The 21942-nt window shown below is 36.0% G+C and overlaps 4 protein-coding genes across 5 annotated transcripts in view; 3 read left to right on the top strand and 1 right to left on the bottom strand.

Annotated features, from left to right (window-relative positions):
• Positions 1 to 566: 566 nt before the first annotated feature.
• Positions 567 to 4005, bottom strand: Eff (ubiquitin-conjugating enzyme E2 eff). The gene is made up of 6 exons (XM_083051042.1): positions 3662 to 4005; positions 2252 to 2315; positions 1968 to 1999; positions 1602 to 1679; positions 1407 to 1512; positions 567 to 1267 (listed from the first exon to the last, which is right to left on the bottom strand). Exons 1-6 carry the CDS (start codon positions 3683 to 3685, stop codon positions 1128 to 1130), a joined length of 444 nt encoding a protein of 147 aa, XP_082907168.1. The 5' UTR covers positions 3686 to 4005; the 3' UTR covers positions 567 to 1127.
• Positions 4006 to 4850: 845 nt separating this feature from the next.
• Positions 4851 to 5944, top strand: LOC145943877 (uncharacterized). The gene has a single exon (XM_083051772.1). The coding sequence runs from the start codon at positions 5198 to 5200 to the stop codon at positions 5906 to 5908; it is 711 nt and encodes a 236-aa protein (XP_082907898.1). The 5' UTR covers positions 4851 to 5197; the 3' UTR covers positions 5909 to 5944.
• Positions 5945 to 6293: 349 nt separating this feature from the next.
• Positions 6294 to 21942, top strand: part of Jvl (javelin-like) — a 59398-nt gene continuing 43749 nt past the window's right edge. Inside the window, exon 1 of one of the 2 annotated variants that reach the window (XM_083051205.1) lies at positions 6294 to 7207. In XM_083051205.1, coding sequence (XP_082907331.1) covers positions 7163 to 7207 — 45 coding nt within the window. In that variant the 5' untranslated portion in view covers positions 6294 to 7162. The remainder of the gene's footprint in view (positions 7208 to 21942) is intronic. The other variant, XM_083051204.1, reaches the window with a different exon arrangement.
• LOC145943762 (uncharacterized) lies at positions 7648 to 14644 on the top strand. Its single transcript, XM_083051568.1, has 5 exons — positions 7648 to 7988; positions 8829 to 8985; positions 9089 to 9298; positions 10089 to 10287; positions 13974 to 14644. Exons 1-5 carry the CDS (start codon positions 7836 to 7838, stop codon positions 14125 to 14127), a joined length of 873 nt encoding a protein of 290 aa, XP_082907694.1. The 5' UTR covers positions 7648 to 7835; the 3' UTR covers positions 14128 to 14644.

Here is a 21942-nt window from a genome sequence, read left to right as displayed (position 1 = left end):
ATAAAATGTCACGACGGATGACGAATTTCTGACTCGCAAAACGCGAACGCACTTAATAATGTATATTTATGCACTATAGTACGAAACGAATCGCCGAGATTTTAGGAATCCGATGGCAATCTCTTCACGCCATCGACATATTTGTCGCCTAATTTATAACGCGACTTATATATGAATTTAAATAATCGGAACTTAATCGCTCCCTTATTCATTGATAGTGACACCAACAATTTCTCATATCAGTTTAAAAACTGTCAGCCGAAATGGATCTTATGACACGAGCGATTCACTTTTGTTTTGTGTGCCTTCGATAAATCATATAGCTCTACAGAAACTGCAGGTACATACACAGAGGTCAAATAATTATATGTACTTTTTATATCTAGCATTTGCTTATACTTCCGATTACTTAAAGTCGCATGGTTGCCATCTGCCGATTAACGATATGCATAATTAAATTACTACACACACACACACACAGGAACCAAAAGCACAGATTTTGAGTTACTCGTAGAATTTGTCAGGTATAAGGAATTTTAATAATTGAAGAAAGCATACACGTACAGTTTCAGTAATATTTATATATATATATATAGCCCAGTCTTACAAAAGAGTGACCACATCGTTCCAAGGGACGGGCAAACATTGCTCACTTGCGTTAAGACTAACAATCGATGTGCTGTCAGTTCAAAGTTTTCATTTCCACTGAGAAAGTAGGTATCGTAATATTATAATTATTATAAGCACAATAATTCGAAATCAATCTATTAGATTCAAATACAAATCCTACTTTCACTCTCCTATATGTTACTTCCATTTTTTTATTTATGAAAAACAAAGCGGACAAGTTTTGTCTGATTCAATGTATATAATGCTGGGTGACCACCTTTAAAATTGCCTCCAAATTGCCATAGTGGCAACATTTTAATATTCGCGGGCTTCCCGAACCACGGAAAGTTCAGATCGATCACGTTTGCCTGAGGATTCCTCGAGCCCGAATACTGACTTAAAAGTTTAAAAGTATACGAGCCATAGCTAATTTCAATCGGTGCTGATGCGTAAGTGGCAATAGGCTGGGGCTGTTTCTTGGTGGTGTTTGGATGTTGAAGTCAACGGAGATTGGCGCATCACATGGCATACTTGCGCGTCCATTCACGTGCCAATTCATTGTACTTCTCCCTATCGGTTTTGTATATCCTGGCTATCTCTGGTACCAGTGGATCATCTGGATTTGGATCACATAGCAGGGAGCATATTGACAGTAACACTGGAAAATAATCAATAATGTCATATATATATATAGTGTGCCATTTAAAATACATATTTAAAATTCAATCCTTTATTTGACACATTTAAAAGTTATAAAATACATATTTTTGATTACAACTTAGAGAAGTTATACATACCCTTTGATATAGTAAGTGCAGGAGACCATTGCGATCTTAGAATATCCAAACAAATACTTCCATTACTGTTAATGTTGGGATGATAAATTCTAGTCGTAAATGCGACCTATAAATTAACAATTAATAGTAAAGGTTATAACTGGTGTAATTATTTTTGTAATGTAAAGTTAGAAATTTCATTTATATATCATATACCTTAGGTGGTTTGAATGGATAATCTGTCGGAAAGTGTATTGTTAGGAAAAATACCCCTCCTTGGTACGGGCTATCGGGCTGAAAAAAAGTTAAAATATATATATCTAATATATTACATATATTATTTTATAATCAAACTTTATATTGCCAATTTCTGATGTGATGTACATGTTCATTAACAATCTATTCAAGGAAAATTATTACGACATACAAAACAAAGTATATAAGATATAATCACAAGTCGATCAAAACTCAATCACAAGCTAATATTTTTTTATATTTTAATATTATAATATGTATAGAAACTTTGGTAAACAAAATAAATTCAAAGATATTAAAATTTACATAAGGATATATATTACTTACTGGTCCCATGATAGTTGCCTGCCAGTGGAATACTGGAAAAATATTAGGTCCAAAAGTTACATGCAAATAATTATTAAATCACGATATGTTTTTGTTTCAATATAATTAGATAATATTCAATACAATTAATAAGTTCAATATATAATTAATAATCATATTTAAAAAAATGCAATTCAAATAAGATATTCGCTGAGATTTCAAGCCTGCGAGATCTATAATTTGGTATATTGATATAATATTTATTTTATTCTGAATATTTATTTATTTAGCACTTGATGACTTACAATCATCTCCCACAGGTCCAGCCGAGCATTGTGCTGGCGGATCTCTACCAAGGTCCTGAAGTTCCTGAAATTATAAATACAGAAAAGATATTAAAAACATTCTAAAAATTAACCGCACGTACAATATTGCATGTATAATATACAGAGGGAATATTATTTTACATTATCTTAATTAATATCTTTTAATTTATATACGATATATGACATTTCATTTAAACCTTTTAATTAAAGATAGGATGTAAATTTATATTTAGAATGAATATATACCAGTTTGTTTTCCTCATTATATGTATATACTGCAATAATTCTGCACACACTGCATCATTATTCTTTAGAAAAGGTTTGGTATTTATAAACATGTGTACATAGTGCTAGTTACCTGACAACATATAGAACTTTCCAGATAATCTTATGCATATATAGTAATCAGAGATGAGATATTATTATATAAAGAGAATCAACTTTCGAATGAAGTTTTTTTATTCATTATCTATATAAGATCTCTTCGATAAGACCTTTATAATAATGAAAAAGGAAAAATGAAAAACATAAATATCAATAACTACAGTGTATTATGTTGTTTAAATATTAAGTAACTGTAGAATTATATCAGTTATTGATATCAAAATGCAAAATAATAGCTAATCAAGATGAAATAAAGCTATAGGAATAGAAGAAGTCTTTCGCTGGACATTACGCCTCCCTAAATCTGAAACTAAGCTCTTCGACGCTCCATATCATAATCCATTCTGCGATGAATAATGTGCATGACACATCAAATATTGGCATTCATAATATGGAGACGCACTATATGTCAAGTGATTCACTTAAATCGATTAATATACACTATGACAATTTTACATGAAACCACAAAAGAAAAATGGTCATGGAGATCACTATGAGATATATGAATATATGTGTGTGAAGGGACACAAAGGCCCAGCACCAAGGGGAGATAATTTCAGAAGCTAACTACGAGCCAATATATCGGAGCACGCGTGTAAAGGAGTAAAGTGCATAGATGCACGTCTTTGCGTTACTTCCGGCAATCTATCGCGTAGAAAAGTAACAAAAGTACACAGAATCCTCGGGATTCTCACTGTCACCGCAGCCGTGGCCGGCTGGGGCGGCGAGAAGACGATTCGCGCGGCCGTCATTTCCGTCCGGCCGGTGCCCCGGGTGATCCGGACGCGACGTCGACGTCGAGGACGTTCCGCGAAAAAGGTCCTCTGGCCGAAGGTGGACCGGACCGCTCCGTCCTCCGCACGTTCGCTCACATTGCTTCACATTGGCTCGGCGAGGAGACGTAGGTCGTTATAAAGGGGCGTACAAATCGAACGCGGCTGATCGCGACAACGCCCGGGTATTGCCCGACTACGGCTCGTACGGCCGTAACCGGCCTCCACATACCTTATTAATTCGCTTTAAAGCCATTTGACGAACTGTGTGTTGATATTAACTGCCCGCAAACCAGACAGCGATACCCGCTAGCTGTAGATCTTTGATTAGGGATTGCAAGATGGCCGCCTTCTAAACGTAGCCCGACTGCGCTGGTCAAGCGCGCTGTCGCGAATCTCGCGGAACACGCGACGACGACCCGTAAACGGGGAGATGCGACCGATTTTTCCACCCGTAACACGGATGTCGCGTTTTTATCGCGACGCTTTTTCGCCAAGGTCGTCACGTCCCGCGACCGTGTACACTTAACGCTTTTTCAAAATCTTTACAACCGGGCCAAGGCAGCCACCGCGGATTTCCTTTTATCGGCGCGATCAGCGAATTTTTTTCACCTCGTTTGCGCAGTCGCCGGCAGATGACGCGACGTGACGTTTCGCGCTGCGAAAGTCACACGCGGGACGCGCGCGCGCGCGCGTGTGTGTATGTGTGTATCCTCGCTCCGCTCCTGTACATATGTATGAACGATTGTATCGATGAAAGCAAGATCAAAAGTAAAGGAGGTTTGTAGTAAAATGTGTGTTGGCGAATTAACTTTCCCTTTTTCCCTGATTATCTATCGATTTCTAATTACAGCGCTTAAAGAGTTTCACTGCGATATAAAGGAATAAGGACGCTCATTATATGCGTATTTAGTGTTTGTCCTTGAAACTAATGTCTTAATTATGTATACGTGTCTGTCGAACATTTTATATATGTCATGTTTCTTAATTAAATTCAAAGCGGATGAGATTTGAAGATATTTATTGTCATTCTTTAAAGCAGGCATCTATATTTTATATATTCTGAGTTATATGATTATAATTTAAAATACGTATATGTGCGCATGTACTAATATAATTATATGCACTATGCATTTTGATCTTTAATATATATTATTTATACATGCCAACCGGTTTTCTTTTAAAACTTGCATTCGAACGAAAATTGTTTTACAAGAATTCTTTTAAAAATTACTTTGCATATTTCTCGCACATTCTTCGTCGCGTACTATTAAACAAGCGATAGTATTGAACGTTATCTTTAAATTATCTATTTACTGCATTATTAAGATAGTAACGCACTCGAAGTCTCCTCGATAAATTACGATATGCTATATATATTATAATGCAATAAATTGCGTAATAAAAATTTAGCACCGAAACAAAACGAATTATATTAGTTGTACTATATAAATTTTACGAATTATAAAAAGATTATGGATAATTACAATGGCATAATTACACATAATTAGGTTTGTTCTTTTTAGCTGCACTGATGCACTAGTTCACCAGTGCAGCTAAAAAGAACAAACCTATTGCGAATTACAAAAATTATCCGATAACAAACAATTTATCGAAGTCTCGCACATATCTATACGTTCGATCAATCGATCCAATCGATTCCATTTCACTCTCACGACGCTCCCACGACATAAGGTTAGAAAATTAAGGCGAATAAAAAAATCGACGAGTAATATAAACCGATATCCATCGAAATTCATCGCGAATTATGCCGAACGTACCGCAATACAGCAGACTTCAGCAACCGTGCGCTTGCCGCGTTAAAGTCTACGCGCATCAGAAGAAGAAGACGGACTACTGCAAAAGGAAGAGGCAGGTCTTCGTGTACAATCCGGAGGAAGAGAGCTGGTACGAGCCCTATATGCGGTTCCTCCGTCGCCAATTTTCGGACGAGCCTGTATTATGCGACTCCAACATCGAGTTACCTTGGAGGGACATCGCCCTGCCAACAGCAGGCATGAGAATTCGGCCTGACGCGACCTTGACAGCTGATCGGGAAGCCGAAGTGGCGGCTAAAGTCGAACCCGTAGAAATCGAGAAGAGAGAGTCCACGGGCATCATGACGTTGCCGTGGCAGGATATGCTCATCACCGAAACCGTGCGGAGCACGCTGGAGGAAGCTTGCGACTCCTCGGTAGAGATACCCTGGGGCGACTTGGCCTTGGAGAGACCGATGGTGATACGATCGCCTAGAGAAGAGACTTGCGCACCCGACGACGTCGAGATACCGTGGGACGAGATCTTGGTGCCGCAAAACATCGTCATCGAGCCTGAAAAGAGAAGGAAGCATCCCTCGTCCGGACAACCTCCTCGCACGCGCGCAGATGTCATCTGCGCCTCCAGCGACGCGCATCCTTGCTCCGCGAAGACGCGTGCGGCAACTTCTAACCCTTCTAACTGGACTGCTACATGCATGTAGTAGTTGCGTGTAAATATATCATTAATATTAATTTGATTAAATTTCACTTATCTAGATGCTTTAACATATTCTGCATATATTTGTTATGGCACGTTTGATATATACAATGTCTCAAAATTCAAGTCAAATCATCTTTATTTCATCTATGATTCTCATACAGTTTTATATATTATTTATCAAACGAATATTAGAAATTTTTAATATAAATCATCTAGATAGTTTAACATATTCTGTATATATTTCTCCGATTTATGCCACGTTTGATGTACAAATGTCTCAAAATTCAAGTCAAATCATCTTTATTTCATCTATAATTCTCATACAGTTTTATATATTATTTATCAAACGAATATTAGAAATCAATCTTTAAATATAAATTAAATAAAAATAATAATTGTACTAAAAAATGGCGCGTGTAAAACGGCGTGCTTTTATCGAGTGTGTCGACCGTGTCGACCAACTTGTTGCCGCCTCTCGACCGGAAGATTACGCCACCAGCAGTTCGGCAGCGTTCGGTTCCGGTCGGTTCTCATGATTCGCGATACGCCATCGCCATACGTCGTCAGTCGGCACTTGTCAGCGAACGTGAATGGTTGTTTGTCGCAAGTACACGCGAAAGGTGCCCTGGGGAGCGTCGTGCGCGCAACAATCGGAAAAATGGCGTAAGTAAAATCCAGTGCGCACCTCTTGTCGCGAACAAGCGATCCCGCAGGATCCCGCGTACGGGCGTCTCGTTCTCTCGCGTAGACAATCGACCCAAGTGCGCCATGATCGTGTTGGGCCGACGAACCCGGCAACGTCGTTGAGTGAAATTTATACAGTGTGCGTTTCGAGTGTGCTCTTGGTGAATATCGCGCGCGTCGTGATAAGAAATCCCGACGATCGATTGATAATGATGTCGTCGTCGTTGTCGTTGTTGTCGTTGGTACTTCCGCCAATGACGACGCTGACGCGAACGGCCTGAAGTCGCGCGACACAACGCGATACAACGTGACGTTACGTGACGCGTGACACGCGGGTCACGCAAGTACGTGCAGCATCTTGGCCGGAGTGTGCATGAATCCCGAGAAAGCAGGCGAGGAATGGCCTGTGCGCCCGCAACTAGGATTCGGTGATCCAGCTCATTCAACGTGACAACTTGACGACTCGCTCAAATCCGGGCGAGACCAAGATGGCGCCACCGGCGTTTTGACACTTGCCGAAGGACGATCCGTCAGCTGGACTTCGCCGTCGCCAGCAGGCGATCCGTCTATTATGAGCAGAGAATTCTACGTACCCTGCACACCTTATACCTATCAAGTAAGTTCTCGAGACACTAATTATTTTCATTCACGCCCCATTGGCGTCCTTTTCTCGATGTCGATTGTTAAACCGATCATGCTTCAGGGACGTGTTTCGTATTAAAAAAACTATAAGAAATCTATACAAACATCTTACGATGTTTAATTATGGCAATAACACATGCGAAACTGTTTATAATATATCTACTATAAATATTATAGTCTCCTAAAATGTTTATTTATTAAAAGGACTAACGATTTTTTATGTAGAGATATAATATAATTTTAATTCCTCGTTGAAATTAAAACATATTTCTAAACATCTTATTTTACAATATAAAATTTCTTTTTTTCATCAGCATTTGAAATTATCATAAAAAGTATATTATTATTTTTTATTTAAATAGCATAAACTTCACAAATTATTGTTTCAATTATAAATTGTGCATTCTAAGAATATCTCGTTTTGATCAATTTTTTATTTTATTGTTATGCAATATATTCGTTTAATGTATAACAAGATTTTTATATCACGGTATAGTTGACAAAAGCAACTCGACCAAATGCAATAGTCGATACCGAAATGTACGACGTTCAAATTGATAAGTAGAATTTTACTCTATCTTTATCGATAATATGATTCAGATATGAGTAACACGGCTACTAATAGGGAAGCTTCGAAATCAGAGAGTTCAGGTACCTCGAGACAACGAGCTCTCACGGATAATAATATAAATCCTACTGAATTCGATCATAGAAAGCCCGATAAGCAATCTCTATTCTCCGCGATAAATCAGAAGGTGAGAATAAAATATTTAGAATTTCTCGATAATAGCACATCGAAAAAGATACAGATATTTTAAAACAGTTTAGAGACGTCTTTTAGTTGGCTTAATTTACAGCATTGCGCCATGTGTACTTTATGGTGTATAAACTTTTATAGTATTCCCCCCAGCATTACATAATTAATACGAATTTTGTTGTACACTGAGAGAATTTTCTCTTAGAATTTACCCAGAAAATCATGGTAATCATGGGACAATATATGGTATGAAAAGAATTTTATGAGAATTTCTCTGATTAATATTTATCACAATAAAAATATCTATCACAATAAAATATAAAACATATTTGATTAATTTTACTAAACTTCATAGTAAAATTGATCAAACATATTTTATATTTTATTGTAATAGATATTATTATTTTTATTGTGATAAATATTAATCAGAGAAATTCTCATAAAATTCTTTCTATACCATATTGTTCCATTACCATGATTTTCAGGGTAAATTCTCTCTGTGTATGTTTATTGAATTATATGAAAAGGGAATGATATCTATCAGAAATTGTAATGAGATGTAAATACTTACTTATAGTCATTCAATTGCTTATTACACAGCGCGTAATTATTGATATTTTACGGTCACGTTAATTGCGGAAATTTCAATTTTATGAAACGACGGCAGAGTGAAATTATATCTTGAGTGGCTAGGCAATTAATTTATTATACAAACCGATTAATAAAATATGAATGAAGCAACTTAATCGGCTTTGTTATATAAAATGGAGGAGAAGTGAAATGCGTACTTTATACGTTTAATAAAAAATGAACATTGTCTAACGAATATAATGCACAGATTAGATCGAAACTGCCCACTTTTCATAATCCTTTGAAGCGTTTTATAAAATCGAAGAATCAAGGGGAAGCTGATTCCGAAGTAAAGAACAAAAGTCAGCGCGAAATTCATCCTCGTGTTTTTAAAAAACTCGACGAACTCGCGAATCTCGACAGTGGTAAATATTTACATTCTTGATGAATTAAAATATTAAAAATCGAAAGAGGAGAGATGTATCTTACTTCTCTCTCTCTTCTTTTCTCTATCTCTCTCTTTGTCAGCGTCTACGCTGAACGAACAAAGTACTGCGAAGAGCGATTCCTCGATTTATCGATCCGAGCATCATTCCGTCGCGGATGCTGCAAGGACGCGTGAATCTTGCCAGGACCTCGCCAGTTATTTCTCCGAAGTCGACCCCGGTGAACCTTCGACCTCCACTTTGAACACCATCGTGTTCTCCGCGAGTACCTTCGATCGCGATGTCGAACCGAGTAAGAAATGGAAATTCAGCCCCACGTTTATTCACGAGATAGATATAGAATCGCGAACGTAACATTTGTGCGCTCGAGTCGTGTATTCGGAAACGGAAACACAAAGTCGATATAAATTTATCTTGAATTTTATCTAAATTATTCCGACTATGTTTTTATCGCAATAGTAAATTGATACCGATAAAAGACACACAAATATTTGGTAATAGATTACAGATTATAATCGACAGAAATTACATCATGATAAATTCTTAAAATATTTATATACTGAGAGAATTTTCTCTTAGAATTTACCCTGAAAATCATGATAATCGTGGGACAATGGTATAAAAAGAATTTTATGAAAATCTCTCTGATTAATATTTATCACAATAAAATATTAAATATGTTTTATTAATTTTACTATGCAGAGTTTAGTAAAATTAATCAAACATATTTTATATTTTATTGTGATAGATATTATTATTTTTATTGTGATAAATATTAATCAGAGAAATTTTCATAAAATTCTTTTCATACCATTGTCTCACGATTATCATGATTTTCAGGGTAAATTTCAAAAGAAAATTCTGTCTGTGTAGGAAATAGGAAATTTTCTTATTTACAATCAAAAGATATTTCGATTATTCAGATTACTTTATCTTTGGCTATTTCAAATCGATAAAATTTACAATCAGCGTATAATTTAGACTCAAATAGGTTTTAAATGCGCGGGAAAACGTTAATCGCAGCATCAATTTAATATATCTCACTTCCGTTTTCCTTTCGCACAACGCGGACGACGTTGCAGGCGAGAATCTGCAAAGTATGACAATGACATCGACGACTTCCACTTCGTTTGAAAGCTCAGATATTACCGAAATCGTCTCAAATTCTATGAACACCGAGGAAGTGTCTGAACCGGATTTCATGGACGCGTTGCAACACGGTATCATTGTCGCGACTCCTATGGAACTTCCTGTGGAACTGGCGCTCTCCGCTCAATTAGGGTACCGCTGATTCCACTTTTTACTTTTCTCATTCGAAGAAAATAACATTTCTTAAGTAAAATTAGCTTCTAATTGTCGTGAAAGTAAAGAACATTTTTTTTTAATCTTAATATTCAGTATAGAGCGACATCTAAGAGGATTATATATAACTTAACAATATCTATATTCTATGAGATACATCTCTCTCTACTCTGTAGATTCTTATCGGTTTTAATTTTTATGTGTTTCTTTGTTTTTCCTTTTTAATATCGAGCCTCGATATCGCATGATCGATATGATATCGAATTTGCAAGTGCGTATAAAGACGATGTTGCGGCTCGAATCCGCTCGCGTGCTAACCGCGCTAAAAATCGGTAACGGTATCGCCATTGCGGTCGGTTTACATTCGATCAACAGTGTCAGCGACACTCGGTACCATACCCGCCGGAAATGGTCTCGACTGGTTGATCAGCTTGACCCTTATTGGCCCGCGTAAACGATATAGACTATAGACGAACGAACTTTCGAAATGAGATGCCTTGCCGCTTAAGAATTGCACGCGATCATATTTTGCGCTATCATTTTATGCTTATTAAATGAAGCATTCGATACAAGAGCAGATTAGAGGTATACCTTATAAATTCTACCCTATAGAATGAGAAATCGTATCTCTCTAAAGTTAATATTTACGGATGATTGATTTCATCCACGTTTCATATAAACTTTCGTATTTGTTGCAATATATTTATATTCTGATTTTTTTCTGAAAATATTTCTCATAAATAATTTAAATTTCGAAACAATGCACTGAGAGAATTTTCTCTTAGAATTTACCCTGAAAATCATGATAATCGTGGGACAATATGATATGGAAAGAATTTATGAGAATTTCTCCGATTAATATTTATCGCAATAAAAATAATATCTATCACAATAAAATATAAAACATGTTTGATTAATTTTATTAAACTGCATAATATAAAATCAAACATATTTTATATTTTATTGTATAATAGAACATTTTTTTTTTTATTGTGATAAATATTAATGAGAGAAATTCTCATAAAATTCTTTCCTTATTATATTGTCCCACGATTACCATGATTTTCAGGGTAAATTCTAAGAGAAAATTCTCTCTGTGTGCATGTCTTCAAAACCAAAAAAAATATTCTTCAAGGAATATCATTTAATCATAATTCTTTTATATTGAAATATATATATCTCTCTCTTATAGACATTTTTATTTTATTTTTAAAATGCAATACATATCGTCTCATTCTCGGATTCAAACCGTAACGAGTTCTCTAGGATGCAGAATTGCATTTTCGCAGCTCCTGTACACTGGATCACTTGGAGATCCTGTTTGATTATAGGCTGTGCTATATGCGAATGGCGGTTACGTCTCTCGGCGTGACTCACTCGTTTCGCGTACACGCGTTATATGTCAAAGTGCTTATATCTATTAATCATCTCGTTCGAGAAAGTTGCGTGAGGTAACGCGCGCATTGAAACATTAGTTTTGCCATAAATATGAAATCAGCCACCGCTAGCGATACCTTGGTAATTTTCATTTCGCGCAAGCCTTTTATCTCGCTCTTATCTCGTCGGTGATGCGCTGCCATTCGTCATTGATTAAATCGAAATCTAGCAAATAAAGCACTTATCTCATCGCTTTTCAACAATTCTTACCTTTGAATACAATTTCTTTGCGCGTATAAAATTTTAACGATTTTTTTCGTTACTACTTTTTAATTAATCGTTAATGATAAGCCAGTTCTATTTTTGTGCATTTTTATTTAATTTTATAATTTAGGAAAATTAAAATTTTTTATACACGACATAAATACACTATAAAAAAATCACTTTTTACCTTTTTTCAACTATTGATTTAAAGAGACATGATCTGATAAAGATTAATAATGTCGCAGTGACAATATCAGTTATAGCAATCCAGTCATTTGAAAGTAGGAAGAGATGCACTTTCTCTGTGCGCGATATAGATGGGAATTCGAGCAAATTTCTCTTTTCGAGCTTTACTGCGGTTATTTTTTCGTGGTCTCGCCTTCTGTCCACCGCGGATTCTCTTTAATGAAAGCTTAAATTGCGCTTTACCGCGGAATAAGTTTGGTGATTTGTCGGGCAGGCAGGTGCATCCTGGCACGGAATATGGATTCGGGACATCGTACCATGGAGCGGTCGATGTCGGCTTATGTAATATACAGAATGTTTCTCAACTCCACTGAACGAAAAAGCCTTCATCCACGAACTCTTATCTTAATTTTTAAAGTTGATATTTTGCAATGACGAAAGTTTAACTATGAGAGCTATTTTTCCTATCACATTTTAATTTTCAACATTGAATAATTTGATGCAAATTTAAATAATTATTTTATTGAAATAAAGATTGAAGAAGACTTAAATTTTTGAAAATTAATTTGCAGAAAATCTTTCATTTACTTTTAATTGCGTAAATTATTAGTGCTTTGATATTTTTGTTAAAAAAATATAAAAAATCTATGTAGACGCGCAAAAAGATCACACGACAGATTTGAAACACTCTGTATACTGATGTAGACAGCTCTATGGCGTGTCTATAAACTTTGAAAAATCGATTTCGCGAGTAAACAAGGAAATTAGTCGTCTCGTGGTTCCTACTGATACCATCGATCAAATCCAGTAACAATTCCGTGACATATCGATAATCTTAGTGAACAATTGCTGATGTCTCTATTACAGAGTAAATCTAAATTATGTCCGTACAAGCTGATTTAAAGATACGTGTTTGCTATTCAAAATACCTATGTAAACCGCGGTATATCACGTAATATAACGGAGCAAGGGTTTTAGCATTAATTCCGTTTAAGTAATAGTTACTAATTCCTGCTAGAATGTTTCGGCCTTGTATTATATATCAACATTTTTTGTTTTACAACATGATACAGTTTGTGAAACGGGTATGAGTCACGCAGCACACGAATCGTTTTATATCACAGGCGGTAATACAATTAGTATAAAGAGACGTGCGCGCGCAGCAGCTGATGATATAAATGCATGAATACGATTTCGCGTATTAATCGATAGAAAATACGAACGTGCGGGTTGCTTGCACGAATGGACGCACGTGCGTGTCGAGCATAATATGTCAGTTGTGGTTATTATACGCGTGCTTTTCGTGGGCGTCTCCTAATGTAATTTCAACCGGTAATACGAATAACGTATGTACGTATATTCATATTGTATATGCATACGCGTAAGTTTGTGCGATAGCGTCTCTTATTGCTTTAGAAAGTAAAAGTCTCCGTCCTACGATGCGCCACGCGCATGCAACGTGTTCTATCGATGCAAAGTTCCGCATGAAATCACCTCTTCGCGCAATTATCCATTGAATCGTCTTCTCCTTCGATAAGTTTAATTCCGTTCGCTACAATGATGTGAATTACGGATAAAACTAGAGAAAAAAAATTTTATAAAGTCTTTAAAAGTCGCAGTCTTTTAATTTCTCGTTTATACTCTAAAAAAATATCTGTTTAAAAACTTGAATTTATAGCTTTCATAAAATATATTTAGATAAAATTTCATAAGCCTTTTTGAATTTAAAGATTTTTTTTTTAATATAAAATCTAATTATACATTAGATTAATTTGAGCTATAATTTTAAATAGGTAGACATAAGGTAAAATCTATAACGATAATTAATCAAATCTCAGGAACGAGATTAGCAGCGTATCTGGGAGAGTCGGATCAAGAACGCAGGATCAAAGAATAGGCCGGGACGATCCACGAGAATTTTACGACAGAACTTTACGCATGGTGATTCGCAAGCCAATTTGTCCTCAGGAAGACGAGCCCAGCATATACTGAAATTATGTTAGGGCCGTCTGTAATTATCGTGAATTGTATGCGAGAAATTTTTCTTGGTGCGCGAGTATCGTACGAAATAATAAACTGTCGGTGCAAGATTCATAAATAAAAGCTTTTGTATGTAAACACGCGCATTTAGTTTATTTTTGGGGGGCGAAGCACCGTGCTCGATGAAAAGGGGATTATTCGATTATGCAAAAGACAAGAAAATAACTTGTCTCAGAACTCTTTCTCTCTCGCGAACTTGCGAATCCCTTCAAATCCCTCGCATGTTTTATACTCCCTGCTGTCGCACGAGTTGTCTCTTCCACTTGCATCGAAGAGGGTTTAAGCGGCATTTGTCGCACGAGACACGTGCACGTAATATGCCTTCGTTGCACTAACAATAAGCCAACAGGCTGCGCGTGCGATCAATGAGGAAAAGTTTTCTCCTTGCAAATTTTAAGATTATATACTCCTCTTATCGAGGCGCAGTTTCGTGCTACGCTGTGTAACTAATGATTTACTCGGAGCTTACTTTCGTTACTCTAAGGAACGTGAAAGTCTTTTCATTACAGTGGTTTTTATCTGAAAATTACGCTTATTATAGAAAAAGTTCGCAAATAGCTTCAAGCTTTTAAAACAAATAAGCTTTTAATTATATAGACACTTTATTTAATATCGATAAATTTTAATTTCGAAGATTGATGCCCTTAGAAACACCTTTCGAGCATGACATTTATAATATACAAATTAACAATGACACGGTTTACTTCTCTCGGGTTACACGGGTGATCTCGATAACGTATCGAACATCGATTTCTCACAAAAGCGCATGCCAGAGTGCTGGAACAATAGCGCGCTCGTTGATGTCGGTATTATTAGGCACAATTATGTAGCGTAATCAACGCATGCAGTGAGGTGTAACATTTATAATTAATCCTTGGCTAACTGCGTACGCGCGTGCATGCCGCGATGTAATCAAGAATTGTAACCGGAAGTAATCTCTCAGCAAAAAAAAAAGAATGAAATACGTATCTGCTCATCTAACTGGCATTAATGTGCTTTTTCTACGATTGTATTTTTACAGAGTCAACAGATCTCAATAATTATCTCAATAATTCATTCGCCTGATTATTATAACAAAAAAAATTACGTGGATATATTAAAACTATACGCAGTCAATTTTTTAAATTTGTTAGAATTTTTTAACAAAAATATTTTTATTTTTTTAAGGATATTCTATTTTATTATTTTATCCTCTCTTGAAAATATTTTAAATTAATTTTTTACGCAGAGCGTTTTATCATGCACGCGTGGCAATAGGAAAAAAATAAACAACTGAAAAAATACAGACATATTAATTCGGTATCATCGTCTTAATAACGTTGGGCAAAACAACGATTCGTCCTAGTTTTAATACACGCGAACATCGGGCGCTCGCACATGTCCGAATGCCGGTGTTAGAAAGCGAGTTACGCGAGCGAGCGCACCTTTGTTCGCGCTCATTATCCATGCGGTGACGGTGATTCGACGGTAATTTCATTTTTTTTTGTCTGTCTATCCTTTTATATAAACGCGACAACGAGAGGGGCATCGAGACAATGACTGACAATGAGATGCCTCAGCATTTTGACGTAGCGTATTAGTCGGCGTTGCAGCGACTTGCGATATAATAATTTTGTTATTGCGAAATGCAATTATACAATTCGCAATTTAGTTGTATATTTTTATAGCACAGAGCATGTATTAATATTACGGTTAAAAAAAATCGACGCCGGTTTGCGAGTCGAGATAATTTATTGACAGAATTATACGAATTATGATAGACTCTTGATTCTATATGGATTTATCTGACAGATATCGACATTTTTTTATATTGTATATTGAATGCCTCGAAGTATACATATAGATTCTTTGTCTATCCGTCCGCTGAAGCATAAAATCGGCCAATTATCCAATTTTGCAATTGGCGAATTTATTTCGAATGAACGATCAGGATTATTCCGGTGCAGTTTACATCACCAAAGTTACACCGATTACGCTCAAGGGAGTTTCGTATACAATCAATGATACCCGGTTTGTATGCAATCGAATGATTCGACATAATTACGCGTTTGTTATATGTTTCTTATTCATATAGCTTGCAATGAAATGCGGTGTTAAATGGTAATACTGCGGTTGTTACGTAGTCGCGTCCATTGTTCTTATAGAAAATGAGTTCCTGACATTGAAAACAATTCACGTGTCAGCGACATGCGACTTAAGGTCCATTTTTTTACGTGATTACGATAGCATGAGATTCCAATTCCGATGATTGCCATATTTTGGCATTTAATTATTATCGCGCGGCGGCAATTATTCGTGTTTATGACAACGAACGTGTTCCGACAAAATGACACGCGAAAACGACGTTCGTGAAACGACGATTTTTAGTTCTTGATTATCGAACATGCGTGAAAAATTTTGCTCACATCTCGCGAGTTTCTACTTTCTTTCTTTTTAGCATTATATTATTCACGCAATTTTTATTTCCGCAAGACTATATATTCACTTTCATATTTCGCGATTTTAATATTCAGTTATACTTATTAGTTAGATAGATAGTATAGATAGATATTCTTATTAGTAAGTTGATATTTAAGCATTGAGGCTTTACGATCTCTGCTCTAATCGTTAATATTATATACATACATAGCTTTATCATAAAAAATACTCGATAGCCGATTGCGTACATTTCCGTATGTGATTTGTACGAATATAACGAATGCTATTGCTAAGACATTTAAATATATTTGGACATGGACTCATAAAATGAGAATTCATGTTTTCTTATGTACTGTTCCGAATTTTTTTGCAACCTACTTGCTTTACTATATTAAAATTATCTATTACAATCGCGTCTATTGTCATAAATTTATCTATAAATATTTAGAATCTTACAACTAATTATAAAACTCTGACTAAACTCTGACTGAAAATATTTAATTTAATCTTCTCTCAAACACTACATCTTTTCGCTCGCGTCTCATAATTTATATGTCAAAGCTATATACGCTTTGATATACTGCTATTGTAACCCTGTTGGGGGGGGAGCCAAGTACATACATACAACATCTCGCGATGTTCACGATGATACGCACAGTAATGTTTATTGATAGAAGCCCAGGAGGTTTCACCGGCGCGCTTTCAGCACTGCCTATCTGCTGTATGTAAGAATGGTTTGCATTTCACCGGAGAAACTCTTGCGGGTCGACGAAATCATCTTACATACGTTCGCTTTCCATCCTTCTCGAAGGCTTTGTCCTTGCTCGCTGCACGCACTTCGCTCTCGCACAGAATGCTCTTTTCACGGATTGTCGCGCTGTCGGAACAACATAATCCCGCGGTTCGATGCGCCATGTATGTATGTACCAGACGCAGACGAAAGAGCGTTTTTGCCTCTCGCCGGCCTTTTCTTTTCTAGTAAAGCTGTTCGCGTTTAAGCCCTCTCAAAACTCGCTAATATTTGTAGAAAACGTACACTTGATTGAAAAAAATGCAGTATCATTTTGTTAACGTTGATAAGTAGCGAGAACGATTGCGTGTGAATGGAATTAATTTTTTGATAATAATAAAGAAGACCTAGTTTAGTCAAAAAAAAGTTCGAGGAGAGAGCGTTTTAATCGCGGCAGGTTTCTTTTATTCCCTATTTTCCCGCCTCGTCTCGCTCGACAGAATCGCGGTTGGAAAATTTATCTGTGGAAAGTGTGCCGATAGAACTCTTTTCGCGACCCTTCTCCCGCAGGAACGGACATGAGAAAGTGTTTCTAAAATCAGAAAATCACGTGCGCGCAAACGGATTGCGACAATAAGTCGTAAAAGCTATTTGATCTGGACGATTCTGGAGGAGTAAGATCGTAGATCATGTCTTATCGCTTTTGCGAAGATTTTATGCGCCCATTAACGGCACGATGCGTGGTTTATTTTTTATTTTCGAAAGTATACATCCGCTGTTGCGAGAGGATTCCCCCCGTGTAACGATGCGTTAAGAGTCGAACGCGTACATTTATCATTAATGAAATTTTGTGACACGTATATACTTGTTGTAAAAGTACAGGAGTATAAACAAGTATAACTCATCGTGTTAATTTATACCAACTTATATCGGACATTTTGATCGATAAGTTGTTTTATATTTTATGGATGAATAATTTTTCAAGCTTTTACTTTTGGCTCACTAATTATTGAGTATATAAAAGGATTGCGAATATTTTATCGCTGCCGTACAATTTACATATTGTGTTTTATAAAATGAACTTCTCTTTATCACAAAAAAATTGTACTATCATTTATAAGCTGTATTTGCTTTATAAAGACTAGAGACATTGTATATAAAAGGATTCACAATCCTTGTGGCAATTAATTCGAAAGTTGCGCTCATTTTGAACACATTTAATTTCATTAAAGCAAGCTCATCGAGCGCGGAGAATCCAACGCGGAATCTCGTTCTTTTTTTCCGCTGCGATGAAGAAATTTCCGCTTGCAAAATTGCGACTCGAGTTCACTATAATTAAGCCCCCTTTTTGTCGAGTGTCGCATGGCGAAAAGAAAGTGGAAGAAGACCTTTTGAGAACGAGACGAATAAAATTACATTACTTTTACAAAGTGTTCCTAGTCGAATATATATATATGCGTGATGCGTTAAATTTCATTTAATGTATTTTTTGCCTCAATGGTTAAGTGTACTTTCTCATGTAATGGGCGAGTATTACTCTAATGGAGATTATTTCTACATCGTATGCAATTGATTCTCGATTAAAACGTAGCGTATTTTAAGACGCAATCGCTAACTCAGATATCTCCTTTAATTTGCTGTCCTGTCAGAAATTGCAAAATATAACAGAGCTGTTGCATTTGCTTTCTATTATATATTTCTTGATATTTCTTACATCGGTCTTTGCATAGTGAATATATATCACAATTATCTAATTTTTAATATAAATGTGTAATGAACAAATTTAATTATATTTAAAATTCGAAATTATATTTAAAATTTATATAATAAAATTTATACTTTTGCTTTACTTAATTTTTTATTTTAATTAATAAAATAAAAAATATCTCTGTTTATTAATTACTTTAAAGTTACCAACTGTCAAAATTTTATGCGCATGAAATATGATCTTTAATATACAAAATTCTATTCTATTAAAAAACTTAAAAAAATCTTTATCAACGAATCTGTAATTAAAACTCCAGATAAACGTTCTTTTTTTATTTCTATACATATTCAGCACTGCTGCAGTAGATCTATTTTTCTTTGATCTCCAGCGCGTTTCACTCGTATAAAAGACCGCACTTTATTACGAGCCCAGTATTTTACATTATCTTTATCTATCGTAAATCGATTTTATTCGCCGATACGCTGTCACGAAGAACGGGACGTCGGTGTGCATTAAATTATCCGACATTATCGAAGAATTTTCCATTCTCGGTGTCGTCGATCGTGAAATATCTCGATCGTAAATGTGTCCGACTCGTGTGTCGAACTCAATGTGGCGCGACGGCCGACAAGTTCCTCCTCACGCGACACAAAGTTTCAATCGTGATATGTGTGTCAGCATGTTAACTATACGTGCGCCCGACTCGACGTGTTGTGCGACCCGTTTCCTTATTTTGCAGAAGCTACTTTTAGCAAATCATTCTTGCGAATCCGCACGATATACCCCGGAATCGCGGAAGTCCATTCAAGGCTGACCAGAATTTTAATTTGTTCACTCGAGAATTAAACAAAAATTCTCTCTTAATAAAAATCTATAACTTCCGACCGTGTATAAGTAACATAAAAAAAATCAAAGCTGACGTAAAAAAGCTACGAGTTAATCGTTCTTTCGAGAAAGAGAGAGACCGCTCCTTCACGCTCTATAGCCCGTCCTTGATTCCGTTCGACGGTAAAATCGTGAGGAAAAAATATCTCTTTTTTTCCCTTTCGAAAACAAATTCATGGATAATGTCTTTATTCGCTGCGTGGTTTCTTCGGAGCTAAAGAACACGCCGGGTGAATGTCGGGTGATTTCCGCGAGCGGCGCACCTTAACGAGAGCCCTTGAAGATTTTCTCTGCACAATATGCGGCGCGATTACACTATATACTAATTCGCTCGCATTATCATGGCGCATGGCGCCATATGTATATGTACATATATATCGCGCGATACGATCGAATTTATTATTCCACGCATTCCGCAATTGCAGCCGCGCCAAGTCGAAAAGCCGACAAACTATAATAAATCGCGGTTAATAACGGTGAACAGGCGCGTGTAACGTGTAAGGCCGGCGGTGTCTCAAAATCGCTCTCGATCGCGCGATTAGCGGTGCGACCTGGCAATGTACTCGTGAATTGTGATCAAATTGAATAATACCGCCGACACGGCATCATAAGGTGAAACGTCATACGCGGATTATTAATTGCGCGTATATCGCACGCGATTCGCGATGCAATAATTTCCAATTAAACCGTGGAGGTCAAGGCGCGTGCACTGAAAAAAAAATTTGTTAACTTGACTAAACCTTTCAACTAAATATTATTTTGTTAACTGAACATATAGAAATATTTAAATTAAATATAACATATTAATCTAACAAAATGTATATATTTGACTTAAATATACTAATATATGTTCAATTAACAAAATAGTAATTTAGTTGAAAGGTTTAGTCAAGTTAACAATTTTTTTTAGTGTGCTATATCGACCTGTGTAATAAAATCTTTCGATCGCTAAAACAGCTCTAAATCGCTCTTTACTTGAAAAGCTTTGACTTGCTGCAAATATGCTTGTAACATTTGCATATAAATTGAATACAAATTGATTGAAGTTTACGAAATTAATTAAGAACTTCTAGCGCGTTATTGGTATAGATATATTTTAAAGTTAAAAAGCACAATCGATACCATTCTGGAAATAATAAAATATCAGAGAAAATATTTCAAGATATAAAAAATATATTTTAAAGATACAGATTTTCTTCGATCACGTTAAAATGATGTAAAATAGAGACATTGGAGATTTAGATGTATTTAGAAAAATTTAGAATTGATTTTTCTCGGCGTCCTTCCTCTTTCTTTTACAATTAGATTCAACGATTATTTATTTACGATCGGTCGTTCACTGTCGTATCTATTCTATACCTTTTCTTTTCTCTGGCGCGTTATTTGCGCCTCGCTGCTTCCTGAATGTCCATTTCGAGTCGATTGGACGAGAGAACACACTGTCGTATAACGTCTAATCTGCATTGAACGCGGAAGCTCGCCGTCCGGCGAGACTGGTTCTGATGTCGGGCAAGATCAAGGCTCGATCGTTGGCGATCTATTGATGATTTATCTCGAATGCGTGTCAACGGCGATTAATGATCGGCCAGTGTCGGTCCAGATGGATCTTTTTCAATCTCACGCGAAGTAGCGGATAATACTCGATCCGCACGCGATTCACGCATTCCTGAAGCCTAATGTATCGATACCTTACGCTGTTGCCTTCTAACCGGTATGATGAGATTTCGCGTGGCTATCGTAACTACCAGTTACCGAATCCATTTGGTAACTGGCAACATGCTATATTGCTAATATCTTTCTCCGCTTCCTATTTTCTCTGCATAATATAAAGTCTTTATGTTTTTCTAGATATAATATATATTTTCAAAACTCTTCATGCAAATATAATTTTAACAAAATAATAATTTAAATTTACCTATTTATAAATATATTAATAAATTTAATTATAAATATAATTTATATTTTCATTTATACCTTCAATTTTATTTAGTAAAAAATTTGCTATATTGTGTTTAATATTATTTAA

This window comes from Prenolepis imparis, unplaced genomic scaffold (genome assembly GCF_030444845.1).
Source record: "Prenolepis imparis isolate NDT839.2.m4 unplaced genomic scaffold, iyPreImpa1.0 SCAF_12, whole genome shotgun sequence".
Taxonomy (NCBI): Eukaryota; Metazoa; Arthropoda; class Insecta; order Hymenoptera; family Formicidae; genus Prenolepis; species Prenolepis imparis.
This window is presented reverse-complemented; position numbering and strand designations above follow the sequence as displayed.